Source organism: Triturus cristatus, chromosome 2_1 (assembly GCF_964204655.1).
Source record: "Triturus cristatus chromosome 2_1, aTriCri1.1, whole genome shotgun sequence".
NCBI lineage: Eukaryota > Metazoa > Chordata > Amphibia > Caudata > Salamandridae > Triturus > Triturus cristatus.
Genome location: NC_140581.1, coordinates 34438494 through 34466333, shown reverse-complemented (window position 1 = coordinate 34466333; position 27840 = coordinate 34438494). Strand labels below are relative to the sequence as shown.

Below are 27840 nucleotides of genomic sequence, written 5' to 3'. Positions count from 1 at the left end.
GAAAGAGGGCTTCGAATAACCATCGTGAAGCTCTCATTGAAAAAGCACCAGCCAAAGAAGCATTACAGGGACTTACCTGTATTAACACGTTCTGTGGTTATTCTAATAAAATCAAGAATACCATTCTGAAACATTGGCGTATTCTCAATGTTGGAGCCACATCTCTACCATCTCCCCTGTTTGCTTTTAAGCGTAGCAGCAATATAAAAGACATGTTGGTGCACACTCGCCCTCACTCCAAAAAAACACTCAACCAAGTATCCCTTTGGGGTTGCCCCCCGTTAAGGGACACTTTCCGTGCGGCTCGTGTGCGGTCTGTCCACAAACTACGCACACTACTGAGATTGATATAGGCACGGATAGACCATGGTGTCTCTCTAAACACACTAACTGCAATAGTGAGAAACTGATCTATATTATCACGTGCCCCTGCAATATGCGATATGTTGGGATGACTACAAGGAAAATAAAGACACGAATCCTTGAACACAAAAGCACTGTCAGGTGTAAAAAGAGTTCCACTAAAATGACTAACCATTTCATTAATTATGATCATACGGAGCGGGATATTAAATGGGTAGTGTTGGAGCAACCCTTTATTCCCCCACACGTGACAGATATTCAGAAGTTTCTCTTCATTCGAGAACAGCGTTGGGTGCAAAAATTGCATACTGACACCATGGGGTTAAACGACGATATACCATGGCTATCGCTTTAGAACTAGCCATGAGTAAAGATCAGTAGTCTGCTCTCCTGATACAAGTTCATGATTGTGACATATTGCCGTGTTCACATTAATGGCCCTTCTCATCATTTATTGCATCCTTTAATGTGAGTTTCTCATAAGCTTTCTTAGTTAGTTAAATACCATCGGTACTGGCATCCTTCTTGACCTAGTCACCAGCTAGGACTCTTGATGGTACTATTTGGGTGTTTACTTTGTTAAACAAATTTGATGAACCATTTACATGTTGCACTTCCTGCGCGTGTGTCATAAACACGGATATTTTGCTTCTCTAATATTGGGTGTTCTGCTTAAACAGTTCATCAAGTTTACAAATAACCTACTGTATTCATTCTTTTGTTAAAAACATTCATTTAATTAACATTTCGTGCATATAGTTCTATTTAAACACTGTGGAATATTCCAATAAATTCTTTGTATGTGTTCCCTTTCAATTGCGCATGCTCGATCGATGGGACACTACATTATGTTAGCGGCTGCCCCTTTGAGCATGCTCAGTACGTAGAACCACCGCCTCTCTACTGGGCATGCTCAGTTCATGGGACACTGCATTAGGTTAGTAGCTGCCTCTTTGAACATGCTCAGTACGTGGAACTACCGTTTTTCCAATCAGGCACACTCGGAGGCACCTTCTGGGTCCACCACAGTTGCCGGCAGTCAACCTTGATCACAGGCACTATTTAACAGAGTGGGTTAGCCTCCAGTCGGTACCTCCGGTTCCAGCTCAACGACCGTTCCGGGGTACCGACGGAGAGGTAAGGGCTTGCATGAGTAGAATAGGAACTTTGGTTCAGAAACTGTTTAGATTATGTCCCCTACTCTTTCTCCCTGTTATGTTGTTACCCTCTGATTTTGAAACTAGCATTACAAAGAGTGTGTTGGGAGAAAGAGCTCCATCAGATATATTTTCACATACTGTCTGATTGGCATTCCCAAACCCCTTTTTTTGCTCAATAGTTGTATGTCACCAGACAACCTTACTTAAACTCCCTTATTTATTCCTCTTTTGACTGAAGGTCAGTCTACCTAATATTCATACATAGTCTTAAAGTTGGTTTGTTTGCTGATGTGTCTCACTGTGACACTAAAGAATGTTTTGAGGAATAGACCAATTTGTCAGCAAGTAGGTTTCTCCACGGTCTGACAGAGGGATTTTTTATTCTTCTTTGAGCGGGGCCCCCCTTCCCTGACTTGTTACCAGGTTGAGGTGCGGGTGGATATCCAACTATTTGGGTAAGTGCCTTGCCCACAGCACGGGCTTCCAATTACTTCTAATTGGTTTATTAGTAGTAAATATATACTACAATAGTGTTGTATCAACTTTTGACACTTTTCTGACCGAGATTTTGTTTACGTTATTCTTTTAGGTATACCCAGTAATACCGAAGACATATGAACTGATTACTGGTGTAGTATCAAAATGTATTGTTTGTTTGTTTGAGCACCAAATAGCAGCAGCTTATTGTTTACACACGGTCCTGAAGAAAGCCCGGATACTTCTCTACAGATCAATAGGGCTGAAACATGTTGACCTTTTACAACGAGCAGTTTAAAGCTCTATACTGCTCTATTTGCACTGCTTTTGAACCCTGATGGTGAAACCTACAAAATAAAAATATTTTGGTTCTCACCACTTAGTTTTAACTTCACCACACTCTTTTTCATAAATTAGCTTATTGTTTGCGCTGATGTTTTCTCACTCCACTCACCGCATAAGGGACTAAAAAGGATCTCCTTTGTATACAGCCTCATCTTTACATACAACATCCCTGGACTCCTCCCTCACAGTGAGGGGGTTGTAGCCCTCGGTGGAACTAGGTTTTTCCATCGGGAGAAATAACTCAATGATGAAGCATGTCACCTAGGGTGAGTGAGGGTTCCAGTCCTATAAAGGGATTTTTCCTAGTGGGAGTTTACCGTAACTAACCTCTGTCACTTGTGATCATTGTTCACTCTTAGACCCAAGATAGTTCTTTGTGTTTTGTAGTAAACTTGATTGGGGTATTACTATCTTGCAGGTCTATAAACTTTTCTCCCTTGGACCCTCCCCCAATTGTTGTGTTTTCCAGGTTGAAATTCAACTAGTGCAGCTTTTTGGTCATACCAGTGCTTCTGAAGCTCCTGGCTGGCCTCAAGGTTCCTGGATGCTTTTTCCATGTACTCAGCCATTCTGGACCTTAGGCCAAGCACATAGTCCACTATGTCTTGTTTGGGCTCTTGAAGAGGCATCTCCCAGCCCTCTTTTACAAGACAAAGTGGTCCCCTCACAGGATGACCAAGTTCAAAGGGTGAGAAACCTACTCCCTTCTGTGGTACTTCCCTGTAAGCGAAAAGCAGGCATGGTAACAGGACATCGCATCTCCTTTTGAGTTTCTCAGGGAGACCCATGATCAAGCCTTTCAATGTATTGTTGAATGTTTCAACAAGGCCATTGGTTTTAGGATGGTAGGGTGTAGTAAACTTGTTCTGTACTCCACACTCCTTCCACATGTGTGTCAGGTAAGCAGACGAAGTTGGAACCTCTGTCTGAAACCACATTCTTAGGAAACCCTACCCTAAAGAAGACACCCAGGAGGGCCTTGGCTACTGCAGGGGCTGTAGTAGTCCTAAGTGGAATTGCTTCAGGGTACCTAGTAGCATGATCCACTACTACTAGAATAAAGTTGTTCCCTGAGGCTGTAGGAGGTTCAAGTGGACCCACAATGTCCACTCCTACCCTTTCAAAGGGCACCCTCAACACTGGTAGTGGGATTAGGGGGGGGGGCCTTTGGGTGGCCACCTGTCTTGCCACTGGCTTGACAGGTAACACAGGAGCAGACAAACTCCTTCACCTTTTGATGCATCTGGGACCAGTAAAAGTGACTAACTAGCCTTTCCCAAGTTTTGGGATTGCCCCAGATGTCCAGCTAGGGGGGATGGGGGGGGGGGGGATGACATGCGCCAAAGTTAGGAGGAACTCCCTGTACATCTGTGGCACTACCACCCTCCTGGTGGCTCCAGGAGTGGGGTTTCTTGTCTCAGCATATAGTAATCCCACTTCCCAATAATCTCTGTGGGTACCACTGACATCTCCCTTTACTTCTGAAACAGCTTGCTGCCTCAGGCTTTCAAGAGTGGGACAGTCTCACTGGCCCTGGCAACTTTGGAGAGGCCACTACCTGTTTCAGGCAAGTAAAACCTCCCCCCCCCCCCCAGCCTAATGTCACCATGGCCATGGGATGACTAGTGGTGACACTGTCAGCATTGGTGACTGGGTAAGACTTCCCAATCAAATATTGCTCAGGGGAAACCAGTGTGTCTTTCACCATAGTGACACTGGCACCCGTATCCCTCAGAGCCTCTACCCTAGTTCCATTCACCCAGGGGTACTGCAAATATTTCTTTAAGTTGGGTGGCCACACAGCTACAGTGGCAAACTCCACTTCCCCCCGTGAAACTAGACTTGCCTCGGTGTGTTCCCAGATTTGCTCAGGGTACACTTCTGATCCATTCTGTATACTTGCTGCTCCAGGAGTAGCTGTACTTAGTGCCTTAGGGGCTTTGTTGTGGGGGCAAGATTTATCTACAGTTAGGTGTCCTGACCTCTTACAGTTATTACACCAGGCCTTTAAGGGATCAAAGTTCTTTCCCCCCCCCCCTTAGGGTTGAGGCACATAAGGAGTAGTTTGGTTCCCACCCCCCTGAACAGGTTTTTGGGGCACTTTGGAAGACTCAGACTTTATCTTGGGGATTCTCACCACCTTTCCCCTGGGGTGGTTTTGTGACCACCTTCTTCTGGTCCCCCCCAGTGGCTGTCCTTGTCACCCTAGTCTTGACCCAGTGGGCTGCCTTCTTTCCCAATTCTTGGGGAGAAATTAGACCTAGGTCTACCAAATGCTGATGCAGCTTTTCATATGTGCAATTAATTAATATATGTTCCTTCATGACCAAATTTTATAATCCAGTTAAACCCTGCACACCATGACCAGCTAACCAAACATCCAGTGTGTTTACTGAGAAGTCTACAAAGTCAATCCAGGACTGGTTCTTGGTTTTGTGAGCCCCCCCCCCCTGAATCTAATTCTATACTCCTCAGTAGTGAATCCAAATCCCTCAATCAGAGTCTTCCTCGTGAGGTCATAGGATCCTGCCTCTGGCCCAGAGAGGGTCAGAAGCCTGTCCCTGCAGTTAACAGAGAACAGTTCCCACAGGAGTGCCCCCCAGAGAGGTTTCTTTACTCTTCTTATTTCACAAGCCCTCTCAAAGGCTGTGAACCATTTGGTGAGGTCATCAACTTCCTCAAATTTAGGGACAATCCCTTTGGGGATTTTAGGATCATAAGTTTCCTCCCTATCCTTGTTTTTATTATTGCTGCCACCATTGATGGGTGCTAACCCCATCTCTCTCTCCTTTCTTTTTCTAGAGCCAGGAGCCTGGACTCCAGCTCCACTCTTTTGGCCAGCCTTGCTAAAAGGCTGTCCTCTTCACTGGTGGGTCCCCCAGTGATCTCTCTGGTACCAGGTTCAGATGCTAATTCTTGGATTCAAGGGTATGGGGACCCTCTCCTCCATAGGGAATAGTGTGTGTGTGTGGGGGGGTTAGTATCCTCCTCCTCTTCTTCCCTTTCCTCATCTGACTGGCAATCACCATGTTCAGATGGGTGGTCCTTAGCATACTCAGCCAAGAGCTCCAGGAGCCCTAGTTTGGTTGGATGCAGGCCCATTGGCAAATTTGTAAGTTTGCATAGGGACCTCAATTCCGTGAAAGACAAGTGCAAGTAAGGTGTGAGGTCGAGCTCCTCCGCCAAATCCATGTTATTATTTTCACTAACAGCTGGGTTTGCTTGAGTCATTCTAACCTGACAGTTCTAATCCTCTACCCTGACTATAGTGACTTATTTTTCTAAAATTCTAATGGGACTTAAGCAAGGCCCTGACAAGACTTTTAGTATTTTGGAAAAGACCAATCAGAATTCTAAAGGCAATTTTAAGAGTTCTGTTGTGTGATCAGATGGTAACCAAGTAGTCCAACAAATGCAAGCTTGTATCCCACCGCTGATCCACCAATGTGAGAAAGTGGCTATGTATATACTGTTCCCAAATAGGTACAGTGTGTACAGAGTCCACAGTCCCCAGAGGTTTGGCAGAGGCTAAAGTTAGATATAACCTTACTCTCTAAAGTGGTAGCTTGGTCGAGCAGTAAGGCAGTATCAGAGGACAGTGTAAAGCATTTGTTGTACACACTCAAGTCAGCAATGGTCTCACACACTCAAGAACTTAACTCTAAGCCAATGGTTTATATAAAAAATATATGTCTGTTTTATTTTAGAACCAACAAGAGGTATTAAAATATACTTTCTCAAGATGAGAGGCTTTAGTTTAATACTTTTGCAATATGCAATTGACTTTTGTAGATAGTTACAGGTTGTTGCAATAGGCAACACAATTTCAAGCACAAAAATACATCGAGCTCAATGGAAGTTTTAAGTTATTTGCAATAGATTACTTTCAGGATTACTTTTCTAACTCCAGGACTGGATCCTAGATTCAGTCCTGGGACAGTTCTTGGAAACAAGTGAGTAAAGTCTACTTAGTTACTGTTGTGATTTTTAGGAAATATTTTGCTATTTTAAAAGTTGACACTTAGAAGACATTTCAAAGAAAAACAGTCAATGATTCCCTATGGGAGAAAATTTAGATTTTTCACAGCCTGCTGGGCAGAAAATCTGGATTTTATTAAGGACATGGAGGCTAATATTATGCAAATCTCCTTTATTGCCACAGCTCAGCAGCAACAATTGAAGAACATAGAACTTCAATGAACATTCTAAATAAGTATAAAGTCCCTTCGTGACCAGCCGTCTTCCTTCTTTGATAAATTTGCGAGGAAAGATCAACGTGAAGAAACAGGAATATGATTGAAGAAAGCTCTGCAAGGAGTGGTCCGAAGGAAGGAAGTTTTTCATTCTGAAAGAAAAGAATATTTCATAATAATTTTTTATCCACATAGGGAGGGATAGATCAATAGTGGTGGGATAATATTAGCCTCCGTGTCCTTAATAAAATCCAGATTTTCTGCCCAGCAGGCTGTGAAAAATCTAAATGTTATGGCACGACATGGAGGCCATATTATGCAAGTTTAAAGTGTATTACAAACGTTATCAATCGCATTAGGGATTGGTCTAAAATAACAAGCCTTAAACATAGAATCACTTGACCAGTCTGCTGCCCTAAGGATATCTTGAAGTCCCCCTCGCAGAAAAAATGCCTTGGAAGCCGAAGCACCTCTAAGGGAATGTGCTCCAAAAATAGATACATCCACTCCGCTTTCATGCATAACATCTTTCACCCATCTTGCCAGGGTTGGAGAAGAAACTCCTTTATGAGGGGATCTTTAGGAAATGAGTAGTTGGCGTTCATTCATTCTCAGATATTCAGTTCTTTTCTCGTACTCTTTCAGACACCTAACTACACAGAGTCTTTCATTCTGAGGAAAAAAGGGATAAAAGATGGAGGAAGACATTGTCTTGGTTCTCTTTTTGAGGTAGAAACAAGCTCCTTCAGGTTGAAAGGCCCTGCTAGAAATATCTAATGCTTTAACGTCTGAGGTTCTTCTAAAGGATACTAGACATAGTAAGACGGTAAGTTTGTATGAGATGTGTTTAAGAGAGAGAGAAGAATTCTCTCCCCAAGAAGATATGGTTCTAAGTATAAGAGTGACATCCCACATGGCGGCGTATTTAGCAGAAGGAGGGTTGAGAACTCTCATACTTCTCATTATTAGTTCCCTTAGTTCTCATATGTATGGAAAATCGCCAAGATCGAGTCTTCTAGTAACGGTCAGTCTACTACCCATAATAGTAAAGATCATCACACGAACCCACGAAATAACGAACATTCGCACTACAGATATAAAAGCTGCCCCCAAACCCCTTTTGGCCCTATATCTCAATGCTAGGTCTATACCCAAACATGCACTTGAACTTTGGAGTCTCTTAGAGGCAGAGAAGCCGGACATATGTTTTAAAACAGAGACTTGGCTCCACGGGTTCAGCCTCATCGAGTGTTACAATAGCGTTTCCTCCTCAATACCATCTAACAAGGTTAGATAGAGATGTGGGTAGAGGTGGTGGTATTGCAGTCGCTACCATGTACCCTTCTGTGATTAGAGTATTAGAATCACTTTCATCCACGATGTCAGAGATATTGATTTTTAATATTGACATCCCGGAAACGTGGAATGGGGCGTTGATCTATAGACCTCCTGGAGCAAAGACGCAATTTCTCAACCATTTGCTGGAAACAATAGTGCCCTATGTATTAGCCGCAGACAACCTTATCTTAATTGGAGATTTTAATTATCATGCGGAGCTACCACTGGACACCGATTCGGGCCACTTAATTGGGGCTATGAACACACTAGGGTTAACGCAGAGGGTAATCGGCCCAACCCACTTAGCTGGACATACACTAGACCTGCTATTCACAAACTCCCTCAAATTGACCATTGAATCTCCTTGTCCAGTATTATGGACGGATCATTCTATTTAAAAATTTGGTGTGACTATAAACACACATAGGAAAACCGGTCCGAATAAAAGTATTTTGATTCGGCCCTGGCGTAAGTTAACACCTGATACCTTTCTAGCACATTTTGAACCCCCACAACTATGTCAAACGGACACTGTGGATTTGGCTGCTAGTAATCTTGAATCCGCCATTACACTGGCTCTGGACAAAGCCGCTCCTTTTACCAAGGTTCAAGTAAAAAATAAAGCTTCACCCTGGTTTACAGCTGCATTAAAATTGATAAACAATTAAGCCGAGCTGCTGAATGCCAGTGGAGGAAAACTAAAAACCGAGGAAGATCGCAGGAACTACAGGCACCTTCACTTAATCTATATAAAAAACATTAAATTAACTAAAAAGACATATTTAACCCAGAGCATAAATAACGCCGCACACTCGAGCAAACAACTTTATAAAATATTGAAGGGATTTACCTCCCCTCGGGTTGAACAGTCCTCTTTCTCGCCTACTCAATATTGGGTCGACTGTCTCCTCTTTTTCTGATAATAAAATTAAAACCATCTATGCCTCATTCCCTCATCAGCTCAATGATCATAATCACTCTGTCAGTAATACGGTTAAGACACCTTCTCTCTTGAAAACTCATAATGCCCCCCTATTAATGGACTTTGAATCCATAACTACCACCGAAGTAGCGGAAGGTTTAATTGGGATTAAATCTGGTTCTCCAGCTGATCCTTTTCCTCCCCGCTTCTGCACTAAGATTACGCCGCTGTTCATGAATGTCTTAACTATCATTTTTAACAGGTCATTAAATCAAGCTAAGTTTCCGAAGAGGTGGAAACATGCTCAGGTTAAGCCAATTCTTAAGAAATCCTCAGCTGACCCTAACTTACCAGTAAACTATCGCCCCATTTCATTGCTTCCCTATTTTGGGAGGTACTGGAGCACTTAGTTAATCAACGTTTTACTGCTCATCTAGAGAGCCATGGCCTTCTCGATTCCTCGCATTCAGGCTTCCGTGCTGCTCACAGTACGGAGACCGCAGTTATCGAGATAGTAGATAACATCAGGCTTGCTTTGGAAAAACGAGAATCTGCAAATTTGGTTCTCTTGGACCTGTCTGCGGCTTTGGTTACCATCTCCCACAGTATCCTTAAACATCGACTGTGGAAGGTGGGTATCAGAGGGAAGGCCTTGGACTGGCTTGAGAATTACCTGGCTGACCGGTCTACCACCGTTCAAGTAGATGAAATGGTCTTGCGCACCTATCCAGTAATGGTTGGGGTTCCGCATGGATCCATTCTCAGTCCCATGCTGTTTAATGTATATTTAACACCTTTAGCGGGTATCATTAGATCATACGGTTTTGAGACTCTTTCGTATGCTGATGATACCCAGCTGCTCGTTACTTGTGGCTCTGACTACGATGGCGCTCAATACCGCTTTAAGAGCTGCATGGTCCAAATTAACAACTGGATGAGCTTAAATGAATTGCAGTTGAATGGCAGTAAGACTGAGATTATTCTTTTCGGAAGAGCCGAGCTGTTCTGGACGCAGGATTGGTGGCCCACAGAGCTAGGCACCTGTCCTTCCCCCAAGCTAGCAGTACGTAACCTAGGTATCATTATTGATAATTCTTTTTCCATTAAAGCTCATATCAACCAAGTTCTAGGAGTCTGCTTCGGGATTATGCGCAATCTCCGAAATAAATTTAAGTGGCTACCTATTGAAGCAAGGAAACCTCTGGTACAAGAACTTCGTCATCAGTCGCCTCGACTATGGCAATGCTTTGTTTACTGCACTTAATCAAGATTTGCTTTCTAAACTTCAAAACACTGCTGCCAGACTTATTCTTAATCTTCCCCCCAGATCTTCTTCAGTTCCGACTCTTAAAACCCTGCATTGTCTTCCGGTTTGTCAAAGAGGACACTATAAAATCTTGAGTCTCACACACAAGATAATGTATGCTATCGGTCCTCGCTATCTAGCAAAAGAATTGCAATGGTATGTACATGGGCGTTCCTTAAGATCTGGCACTAAATCTTACCTTGCTCAGCCGCGTATTCGAACTTTCCGTAATGGTGGCCGTTCATTTTCTTACCTCGCCCCCATGCTTTGGAACAAATTGCCATCTGAACTTTTATCCATAGCAGAACACTCATGTTTCTGTAAAAGGCTAAAAACCTGGCTCTTTTCTCAATAAGAATTTGCATTGGGTATCTAGGTTACTGTCTGTTTCTCTGTCTTTTGCTGCCAGCGCCTTGAGACCTTTCGGTGATTTGTGCGCTTTATAAAAATATTTGACATTGACATTATTTTCTTAGTTAATAAGCTCTGTCCAACGGAGATTCCGTTAATTAGAGAATGGCCAGCAGAAATCACAGATCTGTAAACATTAACGGTTCTGTAAGATAAACCAGACATAAAGAGATCTGAAAGGTAGTTGACAACGTGAACTAAATCAGTTGAAACGGGATCATAACGTCTTTGAAGGCACCAGCGAACCCATTTGTTCCATGCCAGTCGATAAGCTTTCCTTGTACCGGGTGCCCACGACTCAGAAATTAGTGTGAAAGCGTTTGACGAAAGTCGTGGGATTCGCCACTGTCTCCTGAAATCTTCCATGCCGTCAGCACCAGAAGACCCTGTTCTACCAGGGAATGAGTGTCTCCCTCTGGACCTAGGAGTACCTCTCTGAAAGAAGGGATCAGGAAGGGAAAGTCTATAGTCATTTCTAGAATTATGGGGAACCATGCCTGAGATTTCCAGAATGGTGTTATCACCACCATGCTCTCTCTGTAACGTCGAGCATGAAGAAGACGGGGAAACTATGCAAAAGGCGGGAAGGCATAAGGGGCCAGACCCCTCCAATCTTGGAGGAAGGCGTCCACTTTCTGAGCCGGAGGGTCCGGTCTCCAACTGAAGAAATTCTTCAATTGAGTATTCAGACGGTCTGCAAACAGGTCTGTCCGGAAGGGACCCCATTTGGACTGGATGGTTAAGAAAATCTGTCTGTCTAGTCTCCAGTTGCTGGAGTCCTTGAAATTCCTTGAGAATCAGTCTGCTACATCATTGTTCAACCCAGGAATGTGTTCCGCTACAACCGATATTCCTTTGTTCAAACATGCCTCTACATTTTTCAACCACCAGAGGATTTCGGTCCTCGAATCCTGGTCGAGGGAGATCAAATGGGCGTAGGAGTGAGTCGATCTCAGGGATCTGGCCTTCAGTCTCTGAAGTGCTCGATAATGTAATGGGCCAGGGAAGATTGCTTGAATTGTCGATGAAAGAAGGCCCAGGATCCTTGCTAAGATCCTTAAGGGGAAGGACTCCAGTCCGAATAAATTTCTGAGTTCTTTCCTCACTTTCCTTACTTTGTCTGATGGGAGTCTCAATTCTGCCCTCACGGTATCTACTAAGAAACCCAGAAACTGTGCCTGTTGACTTGGGGTTACACAAGATTTCTTTGTGTTCATAATAAAGCCGAGATGTTGTAAGGTGAATTGTAAGGTCTGTGTGAAGAGAAACGGTCTCTTTTGATTGAGCCATTATGAGGATGTCGTCGAGGTATATGATCAGTCTGACTCCCCTCTGTCTGAGCCAAGCGGTGACAGGTCGGAGAACCTTGGTGAAACACCAAGGGCGGATGATAGCCCGAAGAGAAGGCTGCAAAACTGGAATAGTTTCCCTTCCCAGGTGAATTGAAGGAACTTCTGGTGAGGTCCCCAGATAGGGATTGTTAGGTAAGCGTCTTTTAGATCTAGTCTGGTTAACCAGTCCCCTTTCTGTAAAATGTCCCTTAGGAGGTGTATCCCTTCCATTTTGAAGTGTTGATATGCTACCCATTGGTTTAAATCTTTTAAGTTTATGACAGGTCTCTGTTCTTTGTTTTTCTTTTCTACTAAAAAAATATTGTTGAGAAAGCCTAGGTAGTTACTTTCGACAATGGCACCTTTCTTTACTAAGTCTTGTACCTCTTGGGAGACCAGAAGTCTGTCCTTGTGGGAGAGAGTAATCTCTCGCGGGTGTTTTGTATGGAAAGGTGTATGGGTGAAGTCTATCTGGTAACCTCTCACTGTGTCTAAGACCCAAGGGTCTCTGGTTACTAAGTTCCAATTCCCTGCGAATTGACGTAGTCTCCCACCCACCTTTGGAGGGGTATCTGAAAGGTCTCTCAAGATTCCTACCTGATGAGAAGGAGTGTTGTCTTCGTTCACCTCTGAAGGGACGTCCGCGGCTCCTTTGTCTCTGGGGGTAGAACTATTGAGCACCGAAGTTGCTGGTATATCTACCTCCACGGGACATGAAGGATCTTGAATTGGAATTTCCTCGGCCGGGGAAACGACCCCGTATTCTCCCGGCCCGGGTGAAAACCCAATCTTGAAATACCCTTTTTATATCCTTTTGGGATTTTTGGATAGAGTTAAAAGCGCCAACGTACTTAGCCATGTCTTTGATGAAGTCCTCACCATAGAGGAAGCCTTGAGAGTTAGGGCCTGGGTCGTTTTTTGCCAATTCGATAAGTTTGGGGTCTATTTTGAATAAAACTCCCTTCCTTCTCTCTGTGGAGAGAGCAGTGTTTGCATTTCCGATAAGGCATATAGCTCATTGGACCCATTCCCTTAGTTCTTTGGGATCGACTAGGGAGTCTCCCAGATAGGCGGATTCGGCCATTTCAAATATTTTGGTAGGGGGCCAATGTTGTCAAGAAGGCGGTCTTGGCATGATTTCAATCCCTTACCTATGCCCTTTCTCGGGTCCCTGGAGGTCTTTGCTATAAATGCCACAACTTTGGGGTCTAGTTCTGGTGTTGCAGCTATTTTATAGGGGAGGGAAGGTCTCGGGCATTCGGAGTGTAATCTGGATCTGACCTCTTGGGGGATTTCCTTCCTCAGCCAGAAGGTGAGGTACTCCGCCACATGTTGGGAAGGGGTCCATTCTTGGGATAAAGGGTGTTTTATTAGTAAGGGGTCGAACATTAAGTCGCCAAATGGATCCAAGAGTCCCATGTTAGGTTGTGAGGCCTTTGAAGCCTCTTCAGAGCTTCTGTCCCCCTTGGTACCTCTTCCACGTCAGTGTAGAGCCAGAGGAGCATGACAGGTCAATTTCCGTGTCAGAGTTTTCCTCATTATCAATAGTAATTGGAAGCTCAGGGCCTAGATCATGCCCACATGGGGTGCCCAAGGCACCAGTCTTATTACCGCCTTGAGAGCGTGAAGGAGGAGCAGAGCTTTTAGCCCTTTTAGTGGCTATTCTCTGTTTTTCTCCGAGCGTCCTCTTTTTGTGAGCCTTAGTTGCTCCTTCTTTTTGGGTACTAGTGGAAGGGCGGGGGGTTATGAGAGAGAAGGATTCTAGTTTTTCATTAATTTTGTCATCAATTGAGCCAATTACCTTCTCCACAGCTATATTGATAAGTTCTTCTAGTCTGTCATCTATAGATAATTGGGGGCTGACATTATTGATTATATTTAAGTTAAAATAATTTTGGGTCAGCTTAAAGATTTATCCCTTTTTTTATATGAATAAAATTACCTGAAATCCTACCGAAGCTGTGAGCGTGGCGACAGCTGATCGGTAAAAGCGTCTTCACGAGTGATTGTCAGGGTGGCAGTTGTAATTATTTGAGGGATTAATGAAGGTGAAACCGATATTATCCCAAGGTAACAAAATGGATGCCTAATAGTGAAGAGCAGAGGTGTCCCAAACAGTTAAAATGGCCGCCACGCACGCAAAAGTGAGCGTGGCTGCCTGCTAAGGTAATTTCCTTTAACCTCGGCCTGCCTTAGACGCGAGAAAGACGTGTCGAGGAGGCCGGGTCGGAAAAGTGCGCACTTTGCGGTGAAGTTGGGAAAGGAGACTTCGCGGGTCAAGGTACAATGAACCGGTGAGGGTGTACTTCGTACGAGTGAGTACGCAATCTCTTATTAATGATAAGTGTGCGCGATGTAGTTCGTAGTAAGACTGTGTACTGAGCGCGAGGTTAGGATTCAAAAGTAAGCGGCGTGCACGAGGGTATTCGTAGTAGAAAATAAGATAAGCTTTTAAAAACGAGTGAATCCGGTCCAGAATGGGACCGGAAGGAGAGGAAAAAGGTTCATGAAGGTGGGGGGAAAGAGCCCCAGGGTAGAAAGGGAAGGGCATTGGAGTAAGCCCTATCTACAAGTATTAAAGCATATCAAAGTATTAATAAAACAGAAGGCATTAATATAGAGCCAATTTAAGGTACAAGCAGTAATGTAGCAGTAGTCTAATCAGTTAATTATTATAAACATAATGAAAAATCGAGTCTATAAAGGACAAGTTGAGAATAGTACTTATCTTTCTGAGCAGCAGCAACAAAGAAGGAAGATGGCTGGTCACGAAGGGACTTTATACTTATTTAGAATGTTCATTGAAGTTCTATGTTCTTCAATTGTTGCTGCTGAGCTGTGGCAATAAAGGAGATTTGCATAATATGGCCTCCGTGTCGTACCATAAAATTCAAGTTACAGGTATAGTATGTTCTCGTTACTTTTGTAAACCAGTACTGAGCTCCTAGGCTCAGTACTGGGACCTCAATCTAAAACAGGTACGATTTTTAAAGAATATTAGTAATTTGCAAAAATCGACACTGAAAAGAAATTTCACAGAAAAACAGTCTATGATTTCCTATGGAAGAAAATTGGGTTAGTGGTAAGTACGGTTGTGAGTACTTTTCAGGGTCAGTGCTGGGCACCAAGATCCAGTACTGGGATCTCTCCTAATAGCAGGTGAGTATTTTCGTTTTCGTTACTCGGCTTTTGGGTAAGTACTCGACTGGCAGAGTTAAGGTTCTGGGCACAGACTCCGGGGTCTCCCAGGGTCAGGTAAGTACAGGTGTTACACCCTCAGCGGCACAGGGGCAGCCGGGTGCAGAGTGAGTTAGGCCCAATGTTATCCTATGGGAGGCAGGGGGGCCTTGGTTGGTGGCTGCTGACTAGCAGGCCAAGCGGCTGTGGGAGCTGGGCTCCTGGTCACTTGCTCTGGGCAAATGGGGAAGTAGATAGGAGTAGAGGTTACACTGCCAGGGCCACTCGGGCAGCTGGGTGCAGGGTGCTTTTGAGCCTTCGGGCGCTCAATGGTTTTCAATGGGAAAGCTCCTGAATGAACAAAGGCTGCAAGCTCAGGGACAAAGATTCTTCAGGTGCCACCACCACTTCGAGAGGTAAGTTGGGTAGTTGGGAGGATAGGTAGGTACCCAGGAGTTGGGCACAGGGGGCTGCAGGGCGCGGGGTGCAAGGTTGCCTTTTGGTGTTGGGAAATCTTACCCTCTGTTGATCGCGGTTGGGGGGGTACCTGGTTCTGAGGCTGCAGGCGTCGTCAGGAGCGTCGAGGTGAGTCCTTGCGTGACGGATTCGGGGTCACAGTCGCTGGGGGGACGTCCTCTGGGTCTTTGTTCACTCTGGCACAGGCCAGGCTTGTCGGGTGCAGAGAGTGCAGGGTTCGTGGTTCCGGGCTGAAGCCAGGGGTTAGAAGCTGGTTTTGAGCAGAACCACTGCTCATGGGAGTCCCAGGTGTTCAGAGTTAAAAGGTAGCCAGGTCGTATGGGGTTTGTGAGGTTGCTGGCCACAAGAGGTGCCGTGATGTAGCAGGAGCAGGTTCGAGGATCGACAGGCCGGTAGGGCTGGGTCCAAAGCAGTTGGTGTCTTCCTCTTCTTAGCAGCTGCACGGCAGGTCTTCTTTCTCTTTGCTCTTCTTTGTTTATCGGAATCTGAAATCTAAGGAAAGAAGGTTCAGGGTGCCCCTAAATACTAGATTTAGGGGTGTTACAGGTAGGTAAAGGGCAGGGACCAATGGGTCCCTGCCCTGGGGTGGGTACACCCCCTATCCTGCCACTCTCCTGTGGGAGGGGGGCAGTAGCCTAGTCCTGATTGGGCAGGGCCTCCCATCTTCAAGATGGCGATCGCCCGGAGATGTGCTTCACCTCGCCTCCCCCACCTGAGGGGTGGGGTTGGCAGGCTGGCACATTTGGGGTTTCCGGCCAGTCTTCCCGCCACAGTGGGGGCAGCAAGTGGCCTGGGGAAGCTCACAGAGGCGGCATGCCTTTGAAGCTTCCCCCTGTCCATCCTGGGAGAGGAGACCTAGCACCTCGCCTAGGATGTGCATTGTTGCATTACCCAGGGGTCCAGCAACATGTCTGCTGTGTGGCAGCCTATGCAGCCTCCCAGACCAGACGTGGATTGTAGGTTAGGTTTCATGGGGCATCTCTAAGATGCCCTCTGTGGTGCTTTGTACATTAAATTCCACACTGGCATCAGTGTGGGTTTAATGTGCTGAGAAGTTTGATACCAAACTTCTCAGTCTTCAGTGTTGCCATTATGGTGCTGTGGAGTTCGTGTTTGACGAGCTCTCAGCACCATATACTCTTAAATGGCAGCACTGCACTTACAGTGCCCAGGAATGGACCTGGGTACTGTAGGGGCACAGGGCTCATGCTCCTGTGCCCACACCACTGGCATAGGGCACCCAGCTAAAGGGGTGGCTGATGTATGCCAGGGCAGTGTAGGTGGTGGGCATGGCACACAGGGATGTGTGCCATGTTGACTTTGTTTTGACTTGTACCCAGACACTCAGCCTGCAAGGGCAGTGTGTGTGTGTTAGGGTACAGGGCCTCTAAGGGTGGCACAATGAGTGCTGCAGCTCTTAGAGACCTTCCCTGGTCACAAGGCCCTGGGTACATAGGGTACCATTTACCAGGGGCTGACATGTGGCCAGGGTTTGCTAATTTTGGGTTTGAGGTTTTTAGGGAAGGAACATAGGCCCTGGGCACCTGATTGGCAGGAGTCCAGAGCACACTCAGTCACTGTACACTCAGCAATACAGCATAAAGTGGGGGCATACCATGCAAGAAAGATGGCACTTTCTCACACTGGCCCCTACCAGTTCTGACCCCCACTCTGGCGGGAAGACTGACTGGAAACCCCAAGGAAGGAAAGGGGGTGTGCCAGCCTCTGCCAACCCCACCCCTCAGGTGGGGGGAGGCGAGGTGAAGCACATCTCCGGGCTCACGCCATCTTGAAGATGGGAAGCCCTGCCCAATCAGGACTAGGCTACTGCCCCCCTCCCACAGGAGAGTGGAAGGATAGGTGGCGTACCCACCCCAGGGCAGGGACGGTCCCTGCCCTTTACCTACCTGTAACGCCCTTAAATCTAGTTTTTAGGGGCCCCCTGAACCTTCCTTCCTTAGATCCCGATTTCAAAACAAGAAAGAAGATCAAGAAGAAGACCTGCCGTGCAGCTGCTAACAAAAGAACGACACCAACTGACTTGGTCCCAGCCCTAAAGGCCTGTTGATCCTCGAACCTGCTCCTGCTAAATCCCTGCGTCTCCTGCGGACAGCAACCTCGAGAACCGCGGAGGACCTGCCTGCCTTGACCCTCTTACAGACTGGGACTCCCATGAGCAGAGGCTATGCTCGAACAATACCCCTGGTGCCAGCCAGGAACCGTGAACCCAGCACACACTGCACCCGCCGAGCCTGGACTGTGCCCGAGTGAACAAAGACCCTGAGGGCGTCCCCCCGGCGATTCTGACCTGGAATGCAGTGCCCAAGGACCCTCCTCGACGACCCAGATGACACCTGCAGCTTCGGAACCGGGGACCCCTCCAACCGCGACCAGCAGAGGGTAAGATTTCCCAACGTCAAAAAACACCCCTTCACCCGGCACCCTCCGGCCCCCTGTGCCCAACTCCGGGGTGCATACCTATCCTCCAAGATCCCAAGTTACCCCTCAAAGTGTTGGTCGCTCTTGAAGTTCCTCCGTCCCAGAGCCTGCAGCCTTTGTTCACTTTCCAAGTTCTCCATTGAATAACACTGAGCGCCCGAAGGCTCAAAAGCACCCTGCAGCCAGCCGCCCGAGTGCCCCTGGCAGTGCAACCTTTGTCCTAATCTACTTCCCCATTTGCCCTGAGCAAGTGACCAGGAGCCCAGCTCCCACAGCCGCGAGGCCTGTTTGCCAGCAGCCACCAACCGAAGGTCCCCTGCCTCTCATCGGATAACACTGCGCCTAACTACCTCTGCACCAGGCTGCCCCTGTGCCGCTGAGGTTGTACCAACCGTACCTACCTGACCCTGGGAGACCCGTGAGTCTATGCCCAGAACCTTAACTCTGCCAGCCGAGTACTTACCCAAAAACCGATAACTCATTTTCTTCCATAGGTTAACGTTGGCTGGTTGTGGAGTTTCTAAGCTTTAAAATATTCACCTAAAATCAACTGAGTAATGAAAACGGAAATACTCACCTGCTATTAGGAGAGATCCCAGTGCTGGATCGTGGTGCTCAGCACTAACCCTGAAAAGTAATCACAACCGTACTTACCACTAACTCAACTTTCTTCCCTAGGAAACCATTGACTGTTTTTCTGTGAAATTTCTTCTGTCGATTTTTGCAAACTACAAATATTCTTTAAAAATCCTACCACCGGGAGGTTATGGTTTTTATTTATTTTGGGTGCTGGTTTGGGGGGGGGGGGGGGGGGAGTGTTTTGTTGTGGAGCAGTTATGTTCGGTTAAAGGATTCTTCAGCTGTGCATACATGGCCTGCGAGCATCAGGCAGCTGAGCGTGACGAGGGTTCATTGCAGGCTTTCGTGTATTTGTGTCCGATGTATGTTCTTTGGCTGAATAATCAATAAACATATTTAAACCTAAAAATCGTACCAATTGTGAAAACGTAATTGCTTACCTGTGTTAGATATATGTTCCAGTACTGAGCCTAGAAGCCCAGTACTGGATTACAAAAGTAATGAGAACATACTTTACCCGTAACTTGAATTTTCTTCCGTAGGAAACCATTGACTGTTTTTCTTTGAAATTTCTTCCAAGTGTCGATTTTGCACACTTATAAATATTTGTTAATAATCGCCTGTATAACTTAAGCGCAGTCTCTCAACTGCTTCCAGGTGGTACACTAGTGCTGGATCTAGGATCCAACACTGAACCCGAAAAAGTAACCATAACCCCACTTACCTGCTAAGTGATTATCCTTCCATAGGATAACATTGGTGATTTGATTAGAAAGTGTCAACTTTTAAAATAGCAAAATATTGCTTAAAAATCACAACAGTAACTAAAACGTATTTACTCACCTGTTTCCAAGAACTGTCTCAGGACTGAATCTAGGATCCAGTCCTGGAGTTAGAAAAGTAATCCTGAAAGTGATCAATTGCATTTAACTTAAAATTCTCATTTAGCTCAATGTATTATTGTGTTTGAAATTGTGTTGCCCATTGCAACAAACTGTAACTATTACATACAAAAGCCAATTGCCTATTGCAAAGTATTTAACTAAAGCATCTCATTCTGAGAAAGTATATTTTGATACCTATTGTTGGTTCTAAAATAAAACAACCATATATTTTTATAAAAACCATTGGCCTAGAGTTCAGTTCTTGAGTGTGTGAGACCATTTGCTGACTGAGTGTGTACAACAAGTGCTTTACACTGTCCTCTGATACTGCTCGACCAAGCTACCACGTTAGAGAGTAAGGTTATATATAACTTTATTATACCAAAAATACTGTGGGTCTAAAAAATATATTCTGTGTGGATACCTGATATATTCAGAAGAGTGAAAACCATCTGGGGTATACCCAAAGAGGTTGAGTTCCCATCACCCACAAAGGTGGCTATTCATCATTTGGGAGCTCTGAACTAGACCACAACAACCAACCACTTGGGTAATTATGGCGGTTGTATGGTAGTCCCAGTCGTGGGTGACCAAAGGTAGGGTGATGGTTTGCAGTGCCAAGAATAAAAGGAAAAAGTGCTATTAAAAATGGCTATCAAAACACAAACAATTTTATTCTGGTGCTGTCTTGATGCCACTTTAAAAACAGTGCGTTGACAGTGTAACAAATAACTGTCAGGGTGGTGGTCTACATGTTTCGGCTATCGGACTATGAAGTCCAAGCTCTCATCAGGACCTTTATCGCTACTGCAAAAAACGTGAACAAAGGAAACTTATGTAAACTAGTAGTTGGGATGAATTCCCAATACAACCTTTTATGCTAGTCCGTTTCCCTGGGATTTTTGGGAGGGGAAACCAGAAACCCGCCAATTTTCGGGTATGTACCTCGCCTCGCCTGGCATCCGCTCAGGACAGGAGGCACCGCTCTCTCCGTCGGTACCCCACGCTAGAAGCTGAGCTGGAAGGGGAGGTAGATAACAAAATGTTACCATTTAGCTGCATAACATGCTCTTGTGGTAAGCCTTGCCAGAAGGCTTACCACAAGAGCATGTTATACAGCTAAATGGTAACATTTTGTTATCTATTGCAATAACAACAACATCCATCCTCCTGATGCTTCAATACAAAATATAATTTGTTATTTGTTGCACTTGCAGCAGTCGGGTTTTAAATGGTTGGGGGGGAGGCGGAGTGTAGGCAAGTGACTGTTTGGTGTTGGAGGGGGAGGCACATGTGTTGGAACCTCTACCCTTGCAATTATTGCCTCTATACCCACCTCTGAAGAAACCCTTAGAAGCAGAGGGCTGATTATTGCCTTTGCAAGTCATAGAGGCAGTGTCTGAGGAGTGTTCTTGGACCCTCGACGATAGGAGAAGCGCCGAAAGTAACCACGGCCTGAAGGTGACTGATAGATTTCGCCACCTCCGTGTCCGTTTTCATCTTTTCTATGGGTGTCTACTACCGGACCAAATAGGTGCTGTTTGTCAAATGGCGTGTTAAGGATAGAAGCTTGAACATCTGGTTTAAACCCTGAAATGTGTAACCAGGCATGCCTTCTTAATAGAACGCTGGTGTTGATGGCTCTAGCCGCAGTGTCAGTCGCATCTAAAGCACACCTGATGGAATTGTTCGAGATGAGCTGTCCCTCCCACACTAGGTCTTGAGCTTTGGACTTGTGCTCATCAGGCAGAAATTGGAGCTATTGCTCCATTTCATACCAATGCACCTTATTGTACATGGCTGAAAGTGCTTGGGTATTGGAAATGCGCAAAAGATTGCAGCTTGGGAGGCACTCTTTTCCCCGAGGCGTCTATCAACTTGGACTCCTTGTCTGGAGGTGGAGCATCTCCTGACGTTTGGGAATTAGCCCTTCTTCGTGCATTAGATACAACTAAAGGCTAATAGTAACTGCCCCCTGATGTAAGCTGGACTACGTGTTTCGAAAAGGAAATCTTCTTCTAGAGATTCCTTATGTAACTCGACCCCATGATAATTAGCAGCTCTACTTAATAATTATATATATCCTATACTGTCGTCTGGTGGAAAAGGCTTAGTATGGTACAGATCAGGATTGTTACCTGTCAGAAAATGTGTTATAATCTCTCCAGGGGTCTGTAGGTGTTGGATCATTATCCACAGCCCCAGTCAGCAGGTGAAATTAGCAATGGTTGAGAATCAGAAGGAGGTGATGGAGGAGGAGAATCAGAGTTAGTACCCACATTTTTCCTTTTTAAAGGAATATGGTAAGCTTCTTCAGTCTCAGGTTTACGTTGGAGTGTCACTTTGGTGGTAATATGTCGAGTTGTTGGATGAATGCAGAGTTCACTCTGTTTCGGATCCGGTTTTATGGTGGGACATCGAAACGTTGCTCTATTGACGGAATCGGCACATTTTTTGTTTCGGCACAGATTGTTTTGGAGCCAGTGTTTTGGAGGCAGAGGATTTCGGATTCGAAGACTTTTTCGGCGTCGAATGGGGTGGGGCTGAGCCTGCCTTCGACTTCGATCCCGAAGGTTTCGACTCTGTGCCAGATTTCGAACGATTCAGTTCAGAGCCAAAAGGCTTTGGGGTGTGTTTTGGTGCCGAGCCAGAAGGCAGGGCGTTGGAAACGTTCTCAGGACTGACCGTGGCCACAAGCGGGGGTTGGACAGGAGCCTTCTTCTTAGGCCGAGGTGGACTTTGGAGCACGGTATGCTGCCAGATGTCTTCGTCCACATCAGAGCCGTATTCAGAGACGGAGATAGGCTCTTGTTCTTCCTCGGCTCCCATGGCATCTCCGGTCTCTTGTTCTGAATCTTCTCCGAAGAAGTCCGGAATGGAATCGGTGTATTGGCTCTGCATGTCGCAACGTCAAGCCCGATGGTCACGAAGCGTCTTCTTCGATCGGAAAGCCTTACATGCGTCGCAGTCCTGTTCTTTGTGCTCCGGAGATAAGCACAAGTTGCACACCCCGGCCTTCCACCAGCTACCTGATCGAAAGAGGGATTTTCAGTAAATACGCGGAGAATGTAAATACCGGATAGAAAACAATACCGTTGAGAGGGAGTGTATTGTGCACTGAGGGGAACCCGAGAAACGGTGTCGGACAGGAACGCAGCAATTCACGTTCGAACCAGATGACGGAAAAATCAATCTCACAATGGAGTCGTTGCCCATGCACATTATCACCAAAAGGACGAGTCGCCTACCTCGTGACTGGAAAGACTTCTTCGAAGGAAAACAACCGTCAAACATCCGGACCCAACACTAGATGGCAGGAGTATGCAAAGCATGTGATCTCCAGCTCACATGCCTCAAACACAATTTTACTACAACTCTCTAAGAAAGGTGGTTCAAAAAAAGGCAGACTCCTACTGTGCTTGTCCATAGCACCTAATGTAGAAAGCTACCTCTGCATATACTATAGCAAATTGAGGTGTAGTGCGCAGAGTCCAGTGGACCCCAAAGGTAGGCAGAGGTAAAAGTAGATAGCACCCTACTCTCTATTTGTGGTAGCGTGGGTGAGCTGTAAGGCTTTATCAGATGGTAGTGTTAAGCATTTGTTGTACACGCTCAATCAGCCAATGATGTCACAAACTCAAAGACTGAATTCAGACCAATTTTGTTTGCATAAAAATTTTAAGTTATTTTATTTCTAGAATCAAGTCAAGCATGGCGCAGTTAAGTGAAATAAATGCTTTGCAAAACCTTATGCAGCGTTTACAATTAAATGCAGTTTGATTAAAATAGAGGTAACTCACGGATTCGAAAATACTGTACAGATTACATTTCTGTTACTTTTTAGAATGCCTTTTCTACTCAGTGTGATATGCCTAGATATCACACTGGGACATTTCCTAAAGAGAAGGTAAGTAAAATCAGTTTTGTACAGTTATAGTTTTTCAGGCTTCCATACAAATCAACTCCACACTAAGAACATTTTTCAGAGAAAAACAGTCAATGGATTCCTATGGAGAGAACAACTCGGTCTTTGGGGTTGAGTTTCTGAGATAAGTACAAGGGTTCCCCCAGGGTCAAGGATGCACTCGTTACACCCTCAGAGGCACTAGGGCGGCTGGGTGCGGAGCGCTGAGGCCCAATGTTATCCAATGGGGGATATGGGGCCTCCTATTGGTGACTGCTTATGAGCAGGCCACAAGGTGGAGGGAGCAAAGCTCCTGGGTTTTAGCTCAGAGCAAACGGATCAGAGTTAGCACCCAAAGTACACCCGCAGTGGTACAGGGGCGGCTGCGTGCAGGGTGCTGTTTTGGCGTCGGGTGCCCTGTTTTCTGAGGGGGATTCTCCGGTTTCAACAAAGAGTGCAGGCTCGGGGACAAAGATCTTCTGGAGGTGACCACTGGTTGGAGAGGTAAGTTAGGATGCCTGGGGATGCTGGGACACCGTCGGATGGGCCACCCATGGCCGTGGGGCTTCGGGTGCAGGGGTGTCTTTAACCATCGAGTTTCTCTTCCCAGCTCCGGTCGCAGTTGGGGAGAGTCTCCAGAAAGAAGATGTAGGCTTCGCTGGGAGATTTGAGGAAGGTCAGAGATCACCAGATTTTGGGTTCGGATTGCCGGGGAGACCTCCTCGTGGTGTTGGGCCACTCGAACTTGGGCCTTGGGCGACGGGTACAGAGTGGTGCAGACTCGCGGATTTGGCCAGAGCCAGAGTCTGTGGGTGAACAAATCCGGTGCGCTCGGTGTTCTTGAGGTTGCTGGCTGCAGGACACACTGGAGTTTCATTTCTGCAGATTCGAGGTGGGGACAGGCCGGTAGGCCTGGTGCCAAGTCAGTGGCCTTGACTTCAGTACAGCTGTTCGGTCCTTCTTTTCTTAATGGTCGTTTCTTGTCTGTAGAGGCAAGGTTCGGGGTTGCCCCTAAATACTAAATTTAGGGGAGTTACAGGTAGGTACAGGTTGGGACCAATGGGTCCCCTCCTTGGGGTGGGTACACCCCCTATTATGCCACCCTCAAGTGGGAGGAGGGCATATGCCTCACTCTGGTTGGCTGGGTCCCCATCTGCAAGATGGCGGGGACTGAGAGTTGTGCTTCATCTAGCCTCCCCCACCTGAGGGGTGTGGTTTGCAAAGGTGAGTACACCTCTCCTCCTATCTTGGTTTTCCAGACGATTCTCCCGCCCAAAGAGTGGGTCAGAACAGGTGGGGGCCAGTTGCTGGGAGCAGCAAATGGCTGGGTCAGCTCACAAAGAATATGCATTGTTTTAGACCCCCAAGAGCAGCATCGTCCAGAAACATGTATGGTGGTGGCAGCTGTTGAGCAGTCACTCAGCCTGGACACTAGTGTTAGGTCATTTTTCAGGGGACATCTCCAAGATGTCCTCTGTGTGCATTTTCCATTAAATCCCGCAATGGCATCAGTGTTGGTTTAATGTGCTGAGAAGTGTGATACCAAACTTCCCAGTTTTCATCAAAGCCATTATGGTACTGTCAGGAACGGTAATATGTGCTCTTCCACTGCTCCCCAGCTAACAGTTTGTAGAAAGAAACAACAATGCTACCCCTGGAGCCGGCTGCATCATTTCCCTTCCAAGATACGTTCCAAAGTAAATTCAGTTTGCATATCTGCCTCTCCCAACATGGTGCTTGTTCTCGGAGCAATCTTGTAGGGTAGCGTTCTAGTATTCAGTAAATATTTTTGAGTTCGTGCACGCGTTCCCTGATTGCGACGCGCTTCAACTGAATTATTCTGTGAGGAGGTTGTGTCGTCTTTTCGCCTCTCGCAGTATCTACGTATTTACCCTCGGGGCGAGTTTAATCCTCTTTAAATATCGCCGCCTGACATTCTCGTGAATTGAAGAGTTTGGCAGCATTTTGAGTTCGTCGGTGAGCTGAAATTGAGGCTTGTCTCTGTGGTGTGTCTTGTGTTCAGTTCTTGTCAGAAACCACTATTGGCGAGTCAAACTACCTTTTTCCATAGAGATGTGACAGGCCCTGGGAGAGGAGGAGAGATGTGACAGGCCCAGGGAGAGGAGGAGAGAGGTGACAGGCCCAGGGAGAGGAGGAGAGATGCAACAGGCCCTGGGAGAGGAGGGAGAGATGCGACAGGCCCTGGGAGAGGAGGGAGAGATGCGACAGGCCCTGGGAGAGGAGGGGAGAGGAGAGGAGGAGAGACGTGACAGTCCCAGGGAGAGGAGGCAGACATGAGAGAGTGGACAGACTCAATAGCCATTGGAGGCACAATAGGCCCAGAGAGGGGGACCTGACGTGAGAGACGCAGGGAACCATGACAGACATGGGGAGCCCAGGGAGAAGGGTCTCATCTACCAGCAGCTATAGGTTCCACTGCTCATACTCGTGTCCCTGCTTCGGGAGGGGTTTACCTATTGCCGTCGCTGTCAATAATTCTGTAGTGAACCAGAAAGTGTCTAAGCACAGCTTTTGGGGAGGCATGACTTTGTTGGATTTCCAAAATGCACAGATATATGCAAATACCAACCCCACCGACCCCTCCCTCCACGACCACAACGCTGCCCACCCAAACACAAGTTACATACATTAGAAATAATCAAACAAACCTTTAACCAGCAGCTTCAATGCTTTGTCACGGTTCATTATTTTCTTACAGGGTCGCTTTCGATTTTCTTTCAAAGGTTCCCTGTTGTGGCAGAGAAGAGACAGTGGAGTCCAAAGTTACAGGAACCTACAATCACAAACATTCGTGAATCCTAGCTTTGCACCCTCAAACACTCTATAATCCATCAATAACTGCAACCTGGACTATCACACTCCACAAACAGCCCATTGAAACCATTAATAACAGTCAAACACTCCACAAACAGCCCACTGACACCATTAACAAAAACCAAACACTCCACAAACAGCCCATTGACACCATTAACAACAACCAAACACTTCACAAACATTCCATTGACACCATTAATAACTACTGCCAAACACTGCACAATCAGCAAATTGACACCATTAACAACAACAACCAAACACTTCACAAACATTCCATTGACACCGTTAATAACAGCCAAACACTCAACAAACAGCCCATTAACACCATTAATAACAGCCAAACACTCCACAAACAGCCCATTGACACCATTAACAACAGCCAGACACTCCACAAACAGCCCATTGACACCATTAACCTCTTCGATGCCCGTGACGAGCTGGACTCGTCATGGGCCGCGGTGGCGCTGTGCCCATGACGAGTCCAGCTCGTCACAAACCCCGCCCGCTAATGTAACGGCCGGCACAGGGCGGGGAAAGGGGCGGGCACCGAAGGGGTTAATAACTACTGCCAAACACTGCACAATCAGCCAATTGACACCATTAATAACAGCCAAACACTCCACAAACAGCCCATTGACACCATTAATAACAGCCAAACACTCCAAAAACAGCCCATTGACAGCTTTAACAGCCAAACACTCCACAAACAGCCCACTGACACCTTTACCAACAGCCAAACACTCCACAAACAGCCCATTGACAACATTTAGAACAACATCCAAACACTCCACAAACAGCCCATTGACACCATTAACAACAGCCAAACACTCCACAAACAGCCAAACACTTCACAAACATGCCACTGACACCGTTAACAACAGCCCAACACTCCACAAACAGCACATTGACACCATTAAAAACATCCAAACACTCCACAAACAGCCCATTGACACAAATAATAACTACTGCCAAACACTGCACAATTAGCCATATGACACCATTAATAACTACTGCCAAACACTGCACAATCAGCCAATTGACACCATTAATAACAGCCAAACACTCCAAAAACAGCCCATTGACACCATTAATAACTACTACCAAACACTGCACAATCAACCAATTGACAACATTAATAACAGCCAAACACACCACAAACAGCCCATTGACACCATTAAAAACATCCAAACACTCCACAAACAGCCCATTGACACCATTAATAACTACTGCCAAACACTGCACAATCAGCCAATTGACACCATTAATAACAGCCAAACACTCCACAAACAGCCCATTGACACCATTAACAACCAAATACTCCACAAACATTCCATTGACACCATTAATAACAGCCAAACACTCCACAAACAGCCCATTGACACCATTAATAACAACCAAACATTCCACAATCAGCCCATTAACACCATTAACTTCAGCCAAACACAGCACAGTGTCCCATTGACACCATAACAGCCAAACACTCCACAAACAGCGCATTGACACCCTTAACGGCCTAACACTCCACAAACAGCCCATTGACACATTAATAACAGCAAAACACTCCACAAATATTCCATTGACACCATTAACAGCCAAACACACCACAAACAGCCCATTGACACCATTAATAACTACTGCCAAACACTGCACAATCATCCAATTGACACCATTAATAACAGCCAAACACTCCACAAACAGC

The 27840-nt window shown here is 46.0% G+C and overlaps 1 protein-coding gene across 2 annotated transcripts in view; it reads right to left on the bottom strand.

The window, feature by feature from the left end:
• Positions 1–27840, bottom strand: part of LOC146863660 (uncharacterized) — a 130582-nt gene that overhangs the window by 66587 nt on the left and 36155 nt on the right. For both annotated transcript variants that reach the window (XM_085627751.1, XM_085627753.1), the window contains exon 3: positions 25976–26055. In XM_085627751.1, coding sequence (XP_085483877.1) covers positions 25976–26012 — 37 coding nt within the window. In that variant the 5' untranslated portion in view covers positions 26013–26055. The remainder of the gene's footprint in view (positions 1–25975; positions 26056–27840) is intronic.